Source organism: Bombus fervidus, chromosome 14 (assembly GCF_041682495.2).
Source record: "Bombus fervidus isolate BK054 chromosome 14, iyBomFerv1, whole genome shotgun sequence".
Lineage (NCBI taxonomy): Eukaryota > Metazoa > Arthropoda > Insecta > Hymenoptera > Apidae > Bombus > Bombus fervidus.
Window position 1 is genome coordinate 3,906,330 of NC_091530.1, and position 15,998 is coordinate 3,922,327.

At 35.2% G+C, this 15,998-nt stretch overlaps 1 protein-coding gene across 5 annotated transcripts in view; it reads right to left on the reverse strand.

The window, feature by feature from the left end:
• The window catches only part of Kkv (hyaluronan synthase-like protein kkv), a 34,091-nt gene that overhangs the window by 7,593 nt on the left and 10,500 nt on the right, over positions 1 to 15,998 (reverse strand). For 3 of the 5 annotated variants that reach the window (XM_072017366.1, XM_072017365.1, XM_072017363.1), the window contains exons 2-15: positions 12,656 to 12,769; positions 11,949 to 12,193; positions 9,416 to 9,709; positions 8,776 to 8,985; positions 8,118 to 8,462; positions 7,253 to 7,644; positions 5,473 to 5,740; positions 5,127 to 5,389; positions 4,389 to 4,599; positions 4,060 to 4,307; positions 3,711 to 3,903; positions 3,392 to 3,546; positions 1,647 to 1,952; positions 389 to 636 (exon numbers count right to left, since the gene is read on the reverse strand). In XM_072017366.1, the coding sequence (XP_071873467.1) occupies positions 389 to 636; positions 1,647 to 1,952; positions 3,392 to 3,546; positions 3,711 to 3,903; positions 4,060 to 4,307; positions 4,389 to 4,599; positions 5,127 to 5,389; positions 5,473 to 5,740; positions 7,253 to 7,644; positions 8,118 to 8,462; positions 8,776 to 8,985; positions 9,416 to 9,709; positions 11,949 to 12,193; positions 12,656 to 12,768 (3,491 nt within the window). In that variant the 5' untranslated portion in view covers position 12,769. Of the gene's footprint in view, positions 1 to 388; positions 637 to 1,646; positions 1,953 to 2,537; positions 2,844 to 3,391; positions 3,547 to 3,710; positions 3,904 to 4,059; positions 4,308 to 4,388; positions 4,600 to 5,126; positions 5,390 to 5,472; positions 5,741 to 7,252; positions 7,645 to 8,117; positions 8,463 to 8,775; positions 8,986 to 9,415; positions 9,710 to 11,948; positions 12,194 to 12,655; positions 12,770 to 15,998 lie in introns of all 5 variants that reach the window. The other 2 variants (XM_072017368.1, XM_072017364.1) reach the window with 1 other exon arrangement.

Sequence of the window (15,998 nt, forward strand, 5' to 3'; positions counted from 1 at the left end):
TTACGTCTAATTCAGCATTATGCTAGTGATATTATATTTAGTTTAGTATAATAGATTATATTTAGACCAGATGACAAGGATTATGTAAAATAAATCATAATAAGCCATAATCATAGATCATTCGAGAGATCTCATTTGAAATTTCATTAAAAATTCATTTCAACTCGTCGTATAAATTGAAATTGATTGTTTAGTTTTGCATGTTAATAGATATGATGGAAATTTAATTACTACTGTTATGGTTATAGGAAGGCAATAAATAAAAAATAAAAGAATATTAACAGATTTGTAAAGTCTTACGTTGAAATAATCGACCAAGTCAGTAAACATTTGGATTTATAAAGCGTACGGTGTAAAATATTTTTAGAATAATATAAAATCAAAGAACCTTTCGATAACTTCCAGGCGTTTGCTAACTTGCTCCAAAGATTCAGCAATAGCGACCAATTGCTGTTTCTCATTCGAGGTCTGTCCATGAGTGCAGAACATGCACTTGAACAATCCTGACAAAGAAATTTCTATCGATCCTTCTTCATCGTCGTTCGAGCCTACACCACTTTGAAGAAACCCTAACAGAGATTTCTGTTTCGCTTTCCGTTTTGCTTCCTCGGCTTCCTTTTTCTCTTGTTCAAGTTCCTATCGATTCAGCGAGAAATATGTAACGTATTTTAATTTTGGTCATATACATAAAAGGTAAGTACATAAAAGCTATTATAGTAAATACTGTTTCTAAAAAAATATATGAGACAGTAGGAAATGTATTAAAAAATTATTAATTGCGTGTTATTAATTTATTAGTTGTGATTATCGTTATATCTACAAACGTAATATGAAATACTAGAAAGCATTACACCTTGAAACAAATTTTTCAGTCGAACGTTCATTGGAAATTCAAATACTTTTCACTCATGTTGCTTTTCACTCCTGAATTATTAATGTATGAATGGAAAAATTATTGAGAGAAAAAGAAAGAGAGAGCTTGATATAAGTTCTGAAGAAGACAATGATCTATAGTATTATAGGTCCGCGCAAATTAAAAAACACATGCTTCAAATAAATCTTTTTAAAATTTTAAATTATGTTATTTTTAGAAGAAAGGAAAGAAGCATTTATGTCGTCCACTTGAAAAATCGAAATCGATAAAATGTTTCGAACGTTGTACAAATTAAATTGTTTCTTCGCTGTTTCTATATAACTTCTTGAATAGTTTCTCGATAGAAACTGTTCTTGGAGAATCTAATTTTGTAATCCCACCTGAGCAATACTGAGCATCTCCACCCAATGTAGCGCATTTACATAGTTTAGTCGAATTAAATGGATTTACTCGCGCAGTTTACTCTATTGCCGTATATATATCTACGGTAAAATATATAGATCTAATAGTGAGATTTAGCCGTAATATAGATGTCAGTTATACCGACATAGTGGCGGATTTGAATTTGATAATTTAATTCTTGTGATAGGAGTCACTATTATGAGCCAATAATTTTCAAATGGATTTTGTTAAAGCTTGGTAAGTTAGATAAGTCTAATTTCTGTTTGCTTCAAGGTGCATAATTATTAATGGTACTTGATAAAATAACAGAAAAGGAGAGCATGATTAAAAGTAGAGTCGATTATTCAGTTAAGATTGAGCTGATAATTACCGCAGCAGTTTTCTTAGTCTTCACCTCTCTCGTACCCCATGTGATGTTGTTCAGATTACAGATCGAATAAAAAATAAGCAACACGTACATCGATGGGACGGTGATGAAGTATATGATGCTGTATAATAAGCAATACATTTCTTTGGGGTGCAATAGTGCAGTTATTATCATCTGAGATATTACTAAAAATAGGAACATCGCGGATGGCGACATTATCCCGTCCTGAACGATGTTAATTGCAGTCCCAACGATCACGGCGATCATCACCATACCGTACAGAGTACTTATTATCGCCGCCACGAAAACCTGGCACACCGTTGTTATTATTAGCAGTTATCAATGCTCACGCGTGTAAATTAATTTTTGTTTGATCTTGTATAAAATAGTGGTAATACGTTGAGGATATTGGGGTAACCTTTCTGAATCTAATTCATACTAATCTTAGGCATAATAATTTTTTTACGCTATACGTTTGTACGTATACTATTTTTTTCCGTTTATTATATATTGCTACTAATAATTGACGAACGAATCTTTTTCCAACTGGCCAAGAAACGTTCAGTTCTAAAAGTGTTAAATATCGAATTCTTGAATTAAAATTCTCGTATCCTCAACATAATGTCACTCTCAGTATCTGCGTCATTATAAACAAGTTAGAACGTACACATGCAGACAAAAAAGCTTGTAGCTCGCGTGAAATTGTCTAAAAGCACTTGCCATTTTGATTTACCATCACCACATGTTTCCTGCGATGGTTTTACAGAGTAATGGTATATGTACAATCCCTCAAAATTGACAAACATGATCTAAACAAATACTGTCCAGTTAGTTGAACAAGGGGAAGAAAGAAAAAAAGAAAGTGTCCGGTAAAGCCAATACAAAGGAACGAACCTTTTTGGTTTTTTTCACTTGGACCTCACGAGTTCCCCACGAGACGACGTTCAAGTTTATAATCGAGTAGAGGATCAAAAGAAGGTACATCGAAGGGATTGAAAGGAGGTATATTATACCAGGAACGATACACCAAAACTCTTGAGGATGTAAACAGGCGGCTATGAAAAAGGAGCTGGATAATGATATTAAGAATATCGCGGAAGGTGAACCGATACCATCCTCCCCAAGTTGGAGGGCCGTACCTACGATCACAGCCATCATTATCATCGCGTATCCTGTCGACAATATCTGCGCGCACAGAAGCTGAAAGACAACAACACGAAAAAAAAAAAAAGAATTGCAAGAACAATCAAAGCGACAAATATTTGAAGAGCAGGTAGAAGGAACATGACAGATCACTTTATTATTGATCTCTTAATCTCACCAAGATCTCGACAACTTCTCAAGTTTTCTGAAAATATGGTGGCAATAAAAGATATTTACACACGTCCTCATTTTTCAATGAAGAACTTGTTTATCCGATTCTACATATATATTTTTTGTTTTCTTTTTGTAGTCTCCGTGTTTAGTTTATCTCCATCGATCATTCGTAATCACATGAAAGTATTATCAAGTGATACGAAATTTGATATACTTGGACGTAATTAACTAGCACGCAAATGCTATAATAAATACCAAGGTGTACAAATGACATTTATAGCCATTGTGCGTGATCTCATAACGAATTAAAGAGACAATTTTGATAACGTAGGATTAATTGATGAATTTTCAAATTGTTTATCATGTCCTTTTCCTGTGTTCTTCGTTTACGATAAGCACGTATAACAAGTATTAATTATAAGTGGATTTACCTGAATGCTCGCTTTACAAGTGAAACATACAAGCATGAAGAACAGAATAGGAATAATATTATAATAGAAGCTGGTCCAATTATCGATCTTGAAAGCTGCGACGAAAGCACCGACCAACATGAGAAAAATCGTGCCTGGTCCTAAAATGGTTCCACCTGTAAGAAGGATTTAGACAACTTTTTAATTCATAATTGATAAATCTCAAAGCACGAAGAATGAAATTAATATAATGGAATTGTAGAAATTACATGGAAGTTTCAGTGCCGAGAGAGGCAATTAATTAATAGTGAAATAAAAATAGAACGAGAGTTTGACTGACCCATGAGTAGGATTTGATAAGAGATGTAAGGAAGAGAAATGTTATCGTTGATTTTAATCGTTCGTTTTGCGTCCATCAGAAGATCCATGATATTGGCAATGGTAGATGGTACCCATCGACGTCGCTGATTGTAAAACTCGTTGAAACCTTCGGGTGCGTGAGTGTAAGCATCGCTGGCCGCTGAATATTCTACCTGTAAGATTACACGGTGAAGAATGTGAATAAGTGACATCATAAAATATTTCATCAAATATTGAACTTGAATAAAGACTTTAATCACTGTCCTCCTGTATAAATTTAGTATCTAGATTAAGTAATAACAATTTCGGAAACTTCTCTGGATACTTACCCTGTACCCACGTTGCAAAAGAAGCGTACAAAGCCATCGATCCTCTCCTTGATCGTATTGAACGTAATGTCTAGCTTCGTCGGATCTCGTCGTGTACTTCTTCATCACGTTATCGTCCATCAAAGCTTTTCCTCTGAACAACGAGAAGCAACCAGGGCTACAAAGTACACAGCCGATCATATGCTCAGTTGCTTTTTGCAGCCAATGTCCGATAGCGTACTCGAACATCTGATACCAAACCATAGGACCTAATATCATAAAAAAGAGTTGTACATAAAACTTTATTACTAAAATCTGTCGTAGGTTGAAAGTTGTTTGACGAAGATTACCTGAACCGACTGGATGAATACGACCACAGGCTGCGCCAAGATTTTTGTTCTTTTTCATCAAATCCACGAGCAGTTTCACAGCGGCTGGTTGAAAATCGATATCACCGTCAAGAGTTAATAAGTAAGTGTTTTCTGCGATCACCTCCTTACGATCTACGCTAATTGGCAATTCCATTAATCGATGTCCCAATAAATAATACATGTACATAACCTGGAATGATGTGAAAAATTTAAAAATATAAATGAATTTTGAACTACTACGAGTAATTGGTACAGACTACTATGGCTATGAGTATTCTGAATTACTATTGAGTACTGTGTATATTTTTAACCCTTTAAATTTGCAAATACTTTTTATTAATGCTGAAAAAATGCTGATATTTTTACATCTATCCCAGTGCGTCAAATTGACGCAAGGGTCGGATTAAGGGTTGAAAATATTAACAAATCATAAGATGCCAGATTGCTTTGTAATTATTAAAACTATCACTTGTTTCCGACTGTTTCTCAATACTATACGTTTCTAGAGATACTAATAGATTGTAAAATATCAGGCTCCATTAGAATTACTGGAATTTCACTCATTTTAAAAGCTATGCATCTTTGATATTATTAATGGATCTTCTACTATAAGATTTCTTAGTCATAAATTCTTGAAAAATATTAAAGCTTCAAAGTTGTATGGGAATTTCAAAGCAGAGAGATTCGTTGAAAACTTCATTCGACTTTAATTCCTACCTGGCTCCAACGTTTTCGGTGACGAATCTTGCTCTTGTCCTTCAAATGTGCGATCATCTTCGTTTTTCCAGGAAGAGTCCAGACTAATCGGCCACCGTAAGGCGTCGGATACTTCTTCGGTGCTCTGACATGCATCCGTGTTTGATGAACGTCCGACGCTGCCTCATCTAGAGTGCCCACCAACAATTTTACGAATCTATTCACTTGCTGTTCGTTGTCATCGTGATCCGATAACTCGAACGCATCATCGAAAAAGATGTGAGCTGAAAGAATAAACAACGTCTCTCAACGATCGAGATCTTGCAGACTACAACGCTAACACCAGAAAGCGCACATGGATACCTACTTTCGAATTCATAGTAGTCCGGATCGACAACCTTCAAGTACTTTTGGGCTACACGTCTAGCACACTGGTCCTCGTCCAAACGTAAGATACTTTTCAAAAATTCCATCATTTCCTCCTTGTTCTCGTGCCACATAGTCGCGCAGGCGTATATTCTTGTTACGTGATCGCTGCTCTTTACAGCCGATGGAGGTGTAGTCGTGCCATCCGTCTGTTCGTATATGGTCTCATAATCTCCGTCTCCCTTTTCTTTCTCTATTTCTGCCAGATCCTATTCGAAAATACAATTCTTATATTTTTAAACGACCGTGCTTCCGATAACAATCCAGCCTATAGAAAACATTGTCTTGCTATACGTAAAAAAAATATATATATTTCTTTTAAATACAAGACTTGTACTAGAAACTTTTAGCGGATTAATTTAATTCTGCACGTTTCAAAACAAAAGCATCTCAATATGCGACGGTAAAGCTCCTCATAATATTTCCGCGAACAAGACAATACAAAATGTTGTTGAAAGCAGCATTATGATTCAAAACAACGAATAAAGTGGAATTATTTATGTTAAGAGCGTCTGTGGAAATTTTCCTTTCTAAATAAAGTCGTACCGTACAGCTGTATGTCGTTTGTACATGTAGCCCGTAAGACAGAAAGTAAATTTCAAGACTGGAACCTTATTTTAGCACGTAACATATTTTTTAGTTCGAAGAAAGAGATTTGGTGAATAGGAAACTATCATTATGACTAATACTGTTATTACGATTAATATTTTTATTATGCGTGAATTTATTTGAATTCTATTTTTTGTACGAATTTTATTTTTATTAAATAGATTTTCCCTATCAAATCTTATCCGTCAATGTATCCTTCTATCTTTTTCGGTATTCTTTTAATTAAGAAACACTTCTTCGCGATAGAACTTGACAGTCGACCCATGAATAATAAGAAGACGGATCTCGTTTAGCGCGTTCTCTATTTTAAGGTGCCGAATATATCGGATATTTATACATCCTCCTATTTTACAATTATAAAAATTGTTAAATTTTATTTATACCAGGATACTTTTACTCCGTTGACTTCATTCTTATTTTTAACGAGACTAAAAAGAAGCATACGGTTTTAATTTTAAAAAGATTGAACATTTCTTTAAGGATTATGACGGACGAAAAACTGTTTCAAATGAAGACGAACTAAAGAGATAAAAGTATACTAGTTACTTAGTGGCTCTTTCTCTAAATGAAGAGACATTAAGCGTTGAGACAAGGGATTTCCTTTAAGAAATTAAAACCAATCAAGTATAGAATCTAATGGTGATGAAAACTCGTGAAAAGCACTGGAAATACTGTACACAAGATTTTTATGGTTTTCTGTACACTCATTGCAAGTGTCAAAAAATCTTCTTATCCTTAACTATAGACAAGGGATCATATAAGATTTAAAATTAATTTTTTCAAAGAAAAATGCAGCTGTATAGTTAGTATTACCAAAGAAAGAATAATAGAAATAAGGAAATAAATGCCGAGATTTTCATAAAAACAGTGTATAAGATAGAATGGCGGCGAGTAAAATTACATTGGAGGTTTTAATTACGGCCTTTTAATATTTTAAAGAACTCTGTTTTCTTAAATCTGCATAAAAATTTCATAATCGCCTAACTGGGAAGTACATTTGCTATCTACTCAGGGCATAACTTTGTAAAAAATTAATATAAATCGTTGCTTAAAGAAGACAAGTAAAACTTTTGCCATGCCACTAGGCTTGAAATTGTTTTATAGTAAATTACCTCGACTTTCACTTCCGGTTGGTCGTCCCTCTTTCGGTTTAGACCCATCGATTGATCGATTAACAGAGAATTATACATAGGAACGACGAACAGTTTCTCTGTGGCGGCGAGACGCTCGCATTTCGGTGTCCAAACGTGCAAAGTAATCCAAGTTTGCGACAGCAACCACAACAACCATACCCAAGCATATTGCTTCGACACGAAATCATTGATGAAATGGGTTGGCGGTGACTCGTAGAAAAGATAATCCGGAATCGTTCCTTGAAATATGCAAGGATCGGTGTTCCTCAAGCCACAAGCAGCAATTAATAAAGAGATTGACACTGGAATTGTTAGATTTACCGGGAAAGCATAACTGAATCCTTGTATCAGAATTTTGCACGCGAATTTACCTGAAACAAGCGAAATACCATTCGTTTTCTGTTCTCTTCTTCTACTTTTTTTTTCAACATGTGAATAGGGAAAAACGTATAAATTGTATTTTTCGTTTTTCCTTTTTTCAGGCGACCAACGTTTAAAAATCCAATAAGTGGATGTGTCAATCAAATCAAATTGGCAAACTTTATATCGGACTCTTCGTCCGATTTGCAAATTAAATATGTATTTTAATCACACAATGTTGATGAATGTTTGGGAAATATTGATTGTCATAATGTCATGTTCCATGTTATGATTTTGTTATAAAATTTTCTAATTTAAATAACTTGTCTTTAATAACAATTTCTTTTTAATGCCTTTGCCAACGTTGCCTTTGCAAAACTGTAAGTTTTTGTAAATATCCATAGTCTAGATACATAGCCTAGTTTAAAAAATTATTTAATCTAGTTGAAGGTAAAAATATAATAAAGGAAATACAAATACTTACCAAATATGTATGTGAAGTAAGCACCAAATATTTGCAGCAGTAGAACGTATATAGGGGTATCTACGCTTCCTGGTACAGGTACTGTGTCGCCAATTTCCAAAATATCAGCGACATCGGTGATTTTATCAATGGCTTCAGCCCGTTGTGTCCATGCCATGATATCATGGCTTCCGAAAGCGTCACTGAACATCGTGAACAAATGGCCAACTGTTTCGCCTTTGACGTGGAGTATCAGCAAGGTGCTAATAAAAAATGCCACGATCTTCCAAACCGAGATGAACATATAAGTGAAGTATCTCGTCAACCGCATTTCTTTCTTCACCCTTCCCAGAGCTCGAACAAATCCTAACAAAGAAGATTACAATTATCCTGAATATTGGAATATCTTCTTTTTATTATTGTAATATATAATTTATAATAATTAAGTATAATAATAATAAAAGTAAATATATTATTTGTAGTAATATTTGAATGGAATTAAGCAGGAAGGGTTGATTCAGATCAATGACTCGATATCGATTATAACAATAAAAAAAGCTTCTTCCGAAAATTTCAATTTCGTATTGAATACCTAAATAAATTGAATAAATTCTGTTTTTCTTTAACGCTCGATAACAGTTTCTTCTTAATGGTGTCTCATCGATATCTTAATACTTACCGATCGGACTCTGTATCGAAACATAATTTTCCCACCAGCCGCACGAAACCAGGAATAAAGATGGTGGTATGAGCCATAACGAGGGTCGAGAACTATCCAGCAAAGGCCAGAGGAAGAAACTTGTTCCTTGAGCAGCGAGCGCGGCAATATCTATCAGCACCAAAACAAATCTCTTCGACTCGTCTTTGTTCTTATTGCGAGAGAGCAGTCCTTGAACAATCGAAAGAAATCTTCGTCTTAATCCAGTACAAGTTCCCTCGTTATCGATAAATCGAACTTCGTGATGTCTTCTTTTAACGAAGAACTCTCGAAGCTCTAGTACGTTAGCCTCTTAAAGTCCCAAGGGCTCATAAATAATTCTTAAAGCTCCGTAATACCTACTATCAAATTGCCCAAAAATGTTGTAAAATAAAATTTCTATGTAAAATCACGATTAAGTACGTGTTAGATTTCTATCAGTCTGGTATTTCTAATATTAATCCAAATACATAATTCACCTTTCTCTTGCATCTTTCGATCAAATCGACCTCGTTCCGCTAATTACGTAACAAACATGCTGTTCTACCAGTTCCGACGTAAATAAGAGAAACGCGTTAAAAATTGAAGTTCAAAACAAGTTGTGAAACATGGCGTATCTTACCTAGTAAACCAGGTACGAAGCACACGCAGTTCGTCAGCATCGCACCTTTAACCACGTCCAATTCAGGAAGTACTGCCATAAACATCAGAGCCAGACCGGTCACGTGGAATGTCTCCATGAGAAAGACAAGAAGGAAGTGAGAAGCCGGTGGTTTCTTCCACGATTTGAAAATACATATCCTAGTGCTGCGGATTAACGTGCCGAATTCTGGCACCGCGAACGCGATTATGATGCACCAAATCCACGCTATCCTTTCCTCTTCTGGTAACGTTACTGTCCATTGCCTATCGCGGCCTGTAACAGAGAGGAAGGAATACATCTTCTGAAATTGAATTCACGAAACAACAAATATGTTCTCAAAGCTTATCTGAAAACAGAACAGGAAGAAGAAAGCCCACTTTTTCATATTACATAAATTATCAATGTAACTGTTATCAGCATGCCATCATGACATCGTTTCAAAATTAGATACTAATCATGCACTCGTTTCGATTCAAACGAAAAATCGATATTCGATTTGTAAAGCAGGTTTACGCCAATGAGATACTAGTGAAAAGTGCAAAATATCGCAACATAAAGAAGTACTTGTTATCGATGAATTCAAATTATTTTCTGCACTTTGAAGATTTAATACAAAAATATATCGAAAGCCATCTGCATGTAATGATTGGGAAAGCGACAAATAACGACAAATAATGAAAATTGAAACATTGATTAAGATTAATACAGTTCTTTTTTTTTTTTTTTTTTTTTTGTTAAATATAATTTTCTAATACCGCTCAAAAATGCTTATTTGGAAAAGCAAGTTTAAAGCAAAGAGCCATTCTTTATCATCGAACAGTAAACGCGTTTGATCGGGAGACAGCCAGAAAAGTGCACCTGCATTCGACAGATTTTCAAACTTGATTTTCGCCAAAATAAAACTTCGAAAAGAATAATTGTATTCTTTTTAATGGCTTATTTTTGCTTATATAATTACTCTCAGTTCTTTCGTGTCGTTCATTCTAGAATAATCCCTCGAATACCATGCTACGACAGCGAAATTTGCGTCAAAAGAAACTATCAACCACCGTATAGAAAAGCGACTAGGCTACTAGGTTCGCAAGATTTTTTTTAATTAACTTTTATTATATAGAATCGAACGATTTTGTAGAAGGTAGCCTCGCGTATGTAATGCTTCAACCTGGTTTCACGTACTTTCTCTCCTTTGCTCGCACCGCGGTTATACATAGCGAAAAAATTCCGTTGTAACTATGTTGCGAGCACGATCCACTTTTTACGTTACTCCGCGACGGTTTCCATGAATATTTTACCGTCCTGAAACTTAAGAAGTGCGATTTGGATTTTGCATGAGTGACGCGTTTCATATATTTTTTCATATTATGTACATTTTGTGTATTTTCGCAACTTCAAATTTTGCTATAAATGTGTAAAAATCTGATTATCGATCCGAACGTTGCTAATATTGAAAAATTATAATTAAAATTTCTAACGCGATTTAATCGATTCGTTATTTTACCTTACGAACCTTTATTCCAGCAAGCTTTTCGATTATCTCCTAAGTCGTTCATTTTAAATTCTTCGTAGTTTTATTACACTGTCAAACGGTTAAAATAAACGTGTTACATTTTACATAAAAAGAACAAATAAGAGTTAAGCTCATAAACGTCTCCAAGGTATACCCTGCAGGCACTTAATTTCACGTTGTACCCCACTATAGTATTCTTACAGACCTACAAAGTGGATTAGCGTATAATCCTATAAAGCGGTCATTTCGCAAACGTTAATTGGCTTATCAAATATAAGAAAGGAAAATCGCGTAATAATGAACCGCAGATAACGTATTGCTATTATACTACGAATCTGGATTACATCCATCGAACGGATTACGTGTTGCATCAAGCACCGAATTCAACACAGGCGTGATTTGTAGAAAATTCACTACATAAACGCAATATAGTTTACAAAGCGGTCATCGAGCGTTCGATTCGCATGGAAATACGAATGAGAATTTGAACGTATGAACGATACATTTTATAGTACTATTATTTTAATTCCATTTATTGCATGAATAAATATATAGAAATACGAGAAAAAGAGCTTCGATGCTTGCTTTGGTTTTAAAACTTGAAATCTGTACCATTCGCAGAGTAGATTTTAGTTTTATTAGTTTTATGTTGGGTTAATAGCTTTATATATTAAATTACTTTATTACGTTATTTTCATTGGACCGATATTACTGAACAGAGAATATGCTAGATAGTATCTGTGACCAAAGTAAAAATGAAAGTGAAATCAAGAAAATAATAAAACGACAATGAAGATCGATTTTACTACAAAGAATATTTAAGTAAAGAATATTTAAGCAATAATTTATGTCATTAATCTAATGTAACGACAGATTTTAAGAATAGAATAAAGCCAGTCAAGATACGAATTGCCCAGAGCTACAAGAGGCGTCAAAAGTCCTATTAATCAATTAATAATATCCGACGACAGCGATGATATGTACGGGAGTTTGACTATCACTCACCTAATTTCTTGTTGCAGTAAGCGATCGTTCGATTAGCTCTTAACTGCGACGTCATAAATAGAATTGTTCCTTTGGCTACTACGCCGCTTCCTAATACTATCACAAATACTAGTAGGTAGACGATCACCTTTGTGATCTGTACCGTCATCTCGAGGCATCTTTGATTCGCCATCGAACCAGAATCGATCTTTGGCGGTGGATTCCGGAACACGTCCCATCCTTTCGTTTCCACGACAGTTCTTTGACTAAAAAACGAAACAAACAGACGTAATTAAATTAAACAGCTGCACTCGAGTTCTTAATTAAAACAGATGGAGCCGATATGTTAATTCTGACTGTCTTCTCGACAAAATTTTTACGCAGTTTCATATTGTTATTAACATAACTAACTTTTCACCTTTAAATTTTCCATAAACGCATAAAAATTCGTGATCTAGTTATTAGTTTCAATTCCAATTATACGTGACAGTTTTAAACTCTAATTAAAAAAGTCGCCTGGATCAACTCCTAAATTTCATATAAATATCCATTAAAAGAGAATTAAATCGAGGCAATAACTGCGATTTTTCTCGAAAAACGAGATGGCTCGACTGACGCAAAGAACAAAAGCAAATCTCGTTTGCTTTTTTTCCCTCTCCGTTAAAAATAAAACGAGCGACGTTTGCGAATACCATAGCTGCTTGGTTAAGGACACATTTGCCACATACCTGTCGCCATAGTCCTGAGTCAATGGAGTACTCTCACCATCCGAAAAATCGTCAGTGTCAGCGACCGGTCCACCGCCTCCTATCATTCCATTCTGTTGCTGACTTTTTGACATTCTGTAAAAAAATATTTCTTTTACTAAAATGTCTTTTAAAAGAAACGAAGAATGACGATATAACTTTGCTTAAGTAACAACTGTAACTTTGCAAGTTAAATAATTGTGATCAACGAATTTTAAGTTTCACAGTGTAGACATCTTATAAATATATTCTCAACCATTTCGTAAATGCCAAATCACTGAAATTACAATTCACAAATTTCAATACCACCAACAAAACAAAAATATAGTTTATTTTTTGTATGCAAATAACAATTCAAGATCAAAATTTAACGAAACGTAATACACAAATTATACACAAATTATCCATCATCAAACCAAAGATATACGATTCGAGGTATACGTAATTGAAAGCTATTGATTTTAATTGTCGCGTTATAAGACGCTACGAAGCAAAAACTTTGTCCTAATGAAAACATTAAATATATGATTTCATAACATGTTTTTATTTTAAAAAGACAAGATAGATTTGAAGCATTATTTAAACTGTCACCCAGTGTCATTTATCATTTAGAGAAAGTAGAGATATAATTTATGATTATTCGCCTGGTCAGTTGAAGTTCTAAGCTAACGTAACTTTGGTATCTTGAACGTCTTCGCCTCTATGAATAATTTCACACGAAGCGTGAACCACTGAATTGTTTCGAATAATAACAAATGAACCAGGAAGCGCGAACTGTACAACAAAAATTGCTTTCTGCGCGTTAGAAAGCTTAACCATTTCGGAACAAATGTTTACCGATTATGTCGAACAGCTGAACAAATTGTTACATCCTACTTTTTAAACCGCATGACTTAATATTTTGATCGTAAGAAAATATTCAGGATATTATTCATCGCACGATATTACTACTAATTAAAAAACAAGCAAATACACCAACGGCCCTATTTCCTAGATTTCGCAACGATTGTCTCGTTTCATTCTTTAGACTGTAGAAGAAACTCGATAAGATTATCAAAGACGAAATATAACACCTTTTATAAATATATTATACGTATTGTACAAAACTACATTATATCGGTAACGTTTGAAGTAATTCTGAAAATATATATCGAAAGAAAGAAGCTTACAGAGAAGAGGAAAGATAAAGAAAGCTAGCGTGTAGAACACGCGTATTAAAGAAGAAAGTTGGTCAATGAAAAGGAACCTCGCCGCTGTAAGCACCACATAATGATTGGAAAATGGAAAAAGTAGGAATTGTCGGTGAAACGAGACGAATTGTCGCAGTATTCTGTAGTTTATCGACGTATAAATTCACCGATCAAATATCAAATATTATTGAAATAAAAAGGGGCGATGAAATAAACGGTATGTAACGGATCAGTAGGTAACCGACTTTCTTTACTTCCCGCCATGTTTTGAGTTTTATTCTACATACCGATTCTACTATAACTGCGTTTTTTGCGAGAAAAATCGCTCTGTATGTACAGTATGCACGAGCACGCTCGCGAAAGGGTCTCCGCGTTGAACTAATTAGTGATTCATCGAAAGCGGAATAAGAAGTTGCTGGTTTCTGCAACTATCCGCCTTATTACTTCGATGGAATGTGTATCACTCATACGTTGTCTGCTAATTATTAAGTAGTTACGCATACTATAAAAAGACAGGCGATTGAACTCTTGCAAAAATGTACTAATTTCGATCTTTGTAAACTTATAACGTATATTTCTATCGAAAGGACCAATTTCCAATTTTTTATCGAATCTTACGGATTTAAAACGATGAATTTTTGGATTAAGTATGTGGGTCAAGTTTGGAATTCCTTCTCGCGTTCTCTTCGGTACAAGCGTTATTGGTCGCTAGTTCTAGCGTGCAACGAACGAATGAAAAGACTTTTATTAACAGAAACGAAAATATTTTTCACAGGATTCCTAGAGATTCAGATTGACATAAGGAAAATCTAATACAGTACGTAACAGTTAAGAGTTAACATAATATTTCTTATAACATCTTTCCTGCTGATTAATGACTCATTAATTAATCTCCCGTATCTTCTTCAAAGTTGAAATGAAATCTCTCAACGAACAGCAAAATACGATTTTATCGAACACGACCCAAGTGGAAACGATCGTCGCAGGATTATAAATGTTGGCCGATCAAAGATCATATTCACACTCGATTCATTGCACCAAACAGAAACACTATTCTTTCTGCATTCTGAGTTCCGCCGTCATCGAGATATCGCCTGACATATGTTACGAAACTCTCGAAGAATCACGGAAAATCGGCTGTCGTGTCACACGTCGTTTACCAAGTGTACCTTACCTGGTACCGTTTCCTCCAGATCTAATTATCGGTTTTGCCAAAAGAGGCAACTGCTATTAAGTGGCGAAATAGGGCAGAATAAAGAAAAGAAGGTAGGTGGAACGTCGGAGGCGGAGTAGAACGAGATCTGGCTCGTGCTCCTCGCGATCGTTCGTGGCGCGTTTCAATCTCACACGGACAACGCGAAGGCGGAGGCGTATCTTTGTTCGTGGAGGTCTGGGCTTTCTGGTTCCTGGACACTGAAAGTGAAAGGGAACGAACCGTGAAAGATAACATAGCAAGGACGTCCACTGCAACTCGCCGTGTCGGTTGCTGCCCTCGAGGCACGTCACGGATTCGTTCGTTCCTCGGTTTCACCCCCTCGACGCCGCTCACCAGGCTCCACGTATCTTCTGTTCACCGACTCGACGTTCTTTTCTACCTCACCCTCCTTTGTTCCCTGGCTTGTTTCCCGCGGTTCTTGATTCAGGGATGTCGATCGACGTTCGATCAACAAGTCGATCGGTTGTTATTTAAGTTCGAAGGAAAGTTACATGTGTTAAAGGAGATTCGTTTCGTTCTGACCAGACAAGGATTTGAAATTATAATGGCGATACGATGATCGATAATTGTACGATCGGATTTTCAAAGTTTTTTGTAAGTTGCTACGGTGCTTTCGTCTGTCTTCAACATTACCTGAGCTCCTTTTTATGCTGGTTTTATTCCATTCTGGCTCTCGTGGAAGGTCATTTTTGTGGCTTCAACGAGGCCTTTACTCGCTATGGAATTTTGAATATTTCGTGCTCTATTCGGAATAATTAAACGATTCAGGTTTTATATCGTTCGCGATAAAGAATGAAATGTTAAAGTTCAAAAAGTATCATTAAAAATGTGATTTTTTCTTTTTTCTTTTTTTTTTTGTTGTTAATACTATCATACTCTATAATTCTACAGTGGTGAGAATAAAGTAGCTAATAACAAG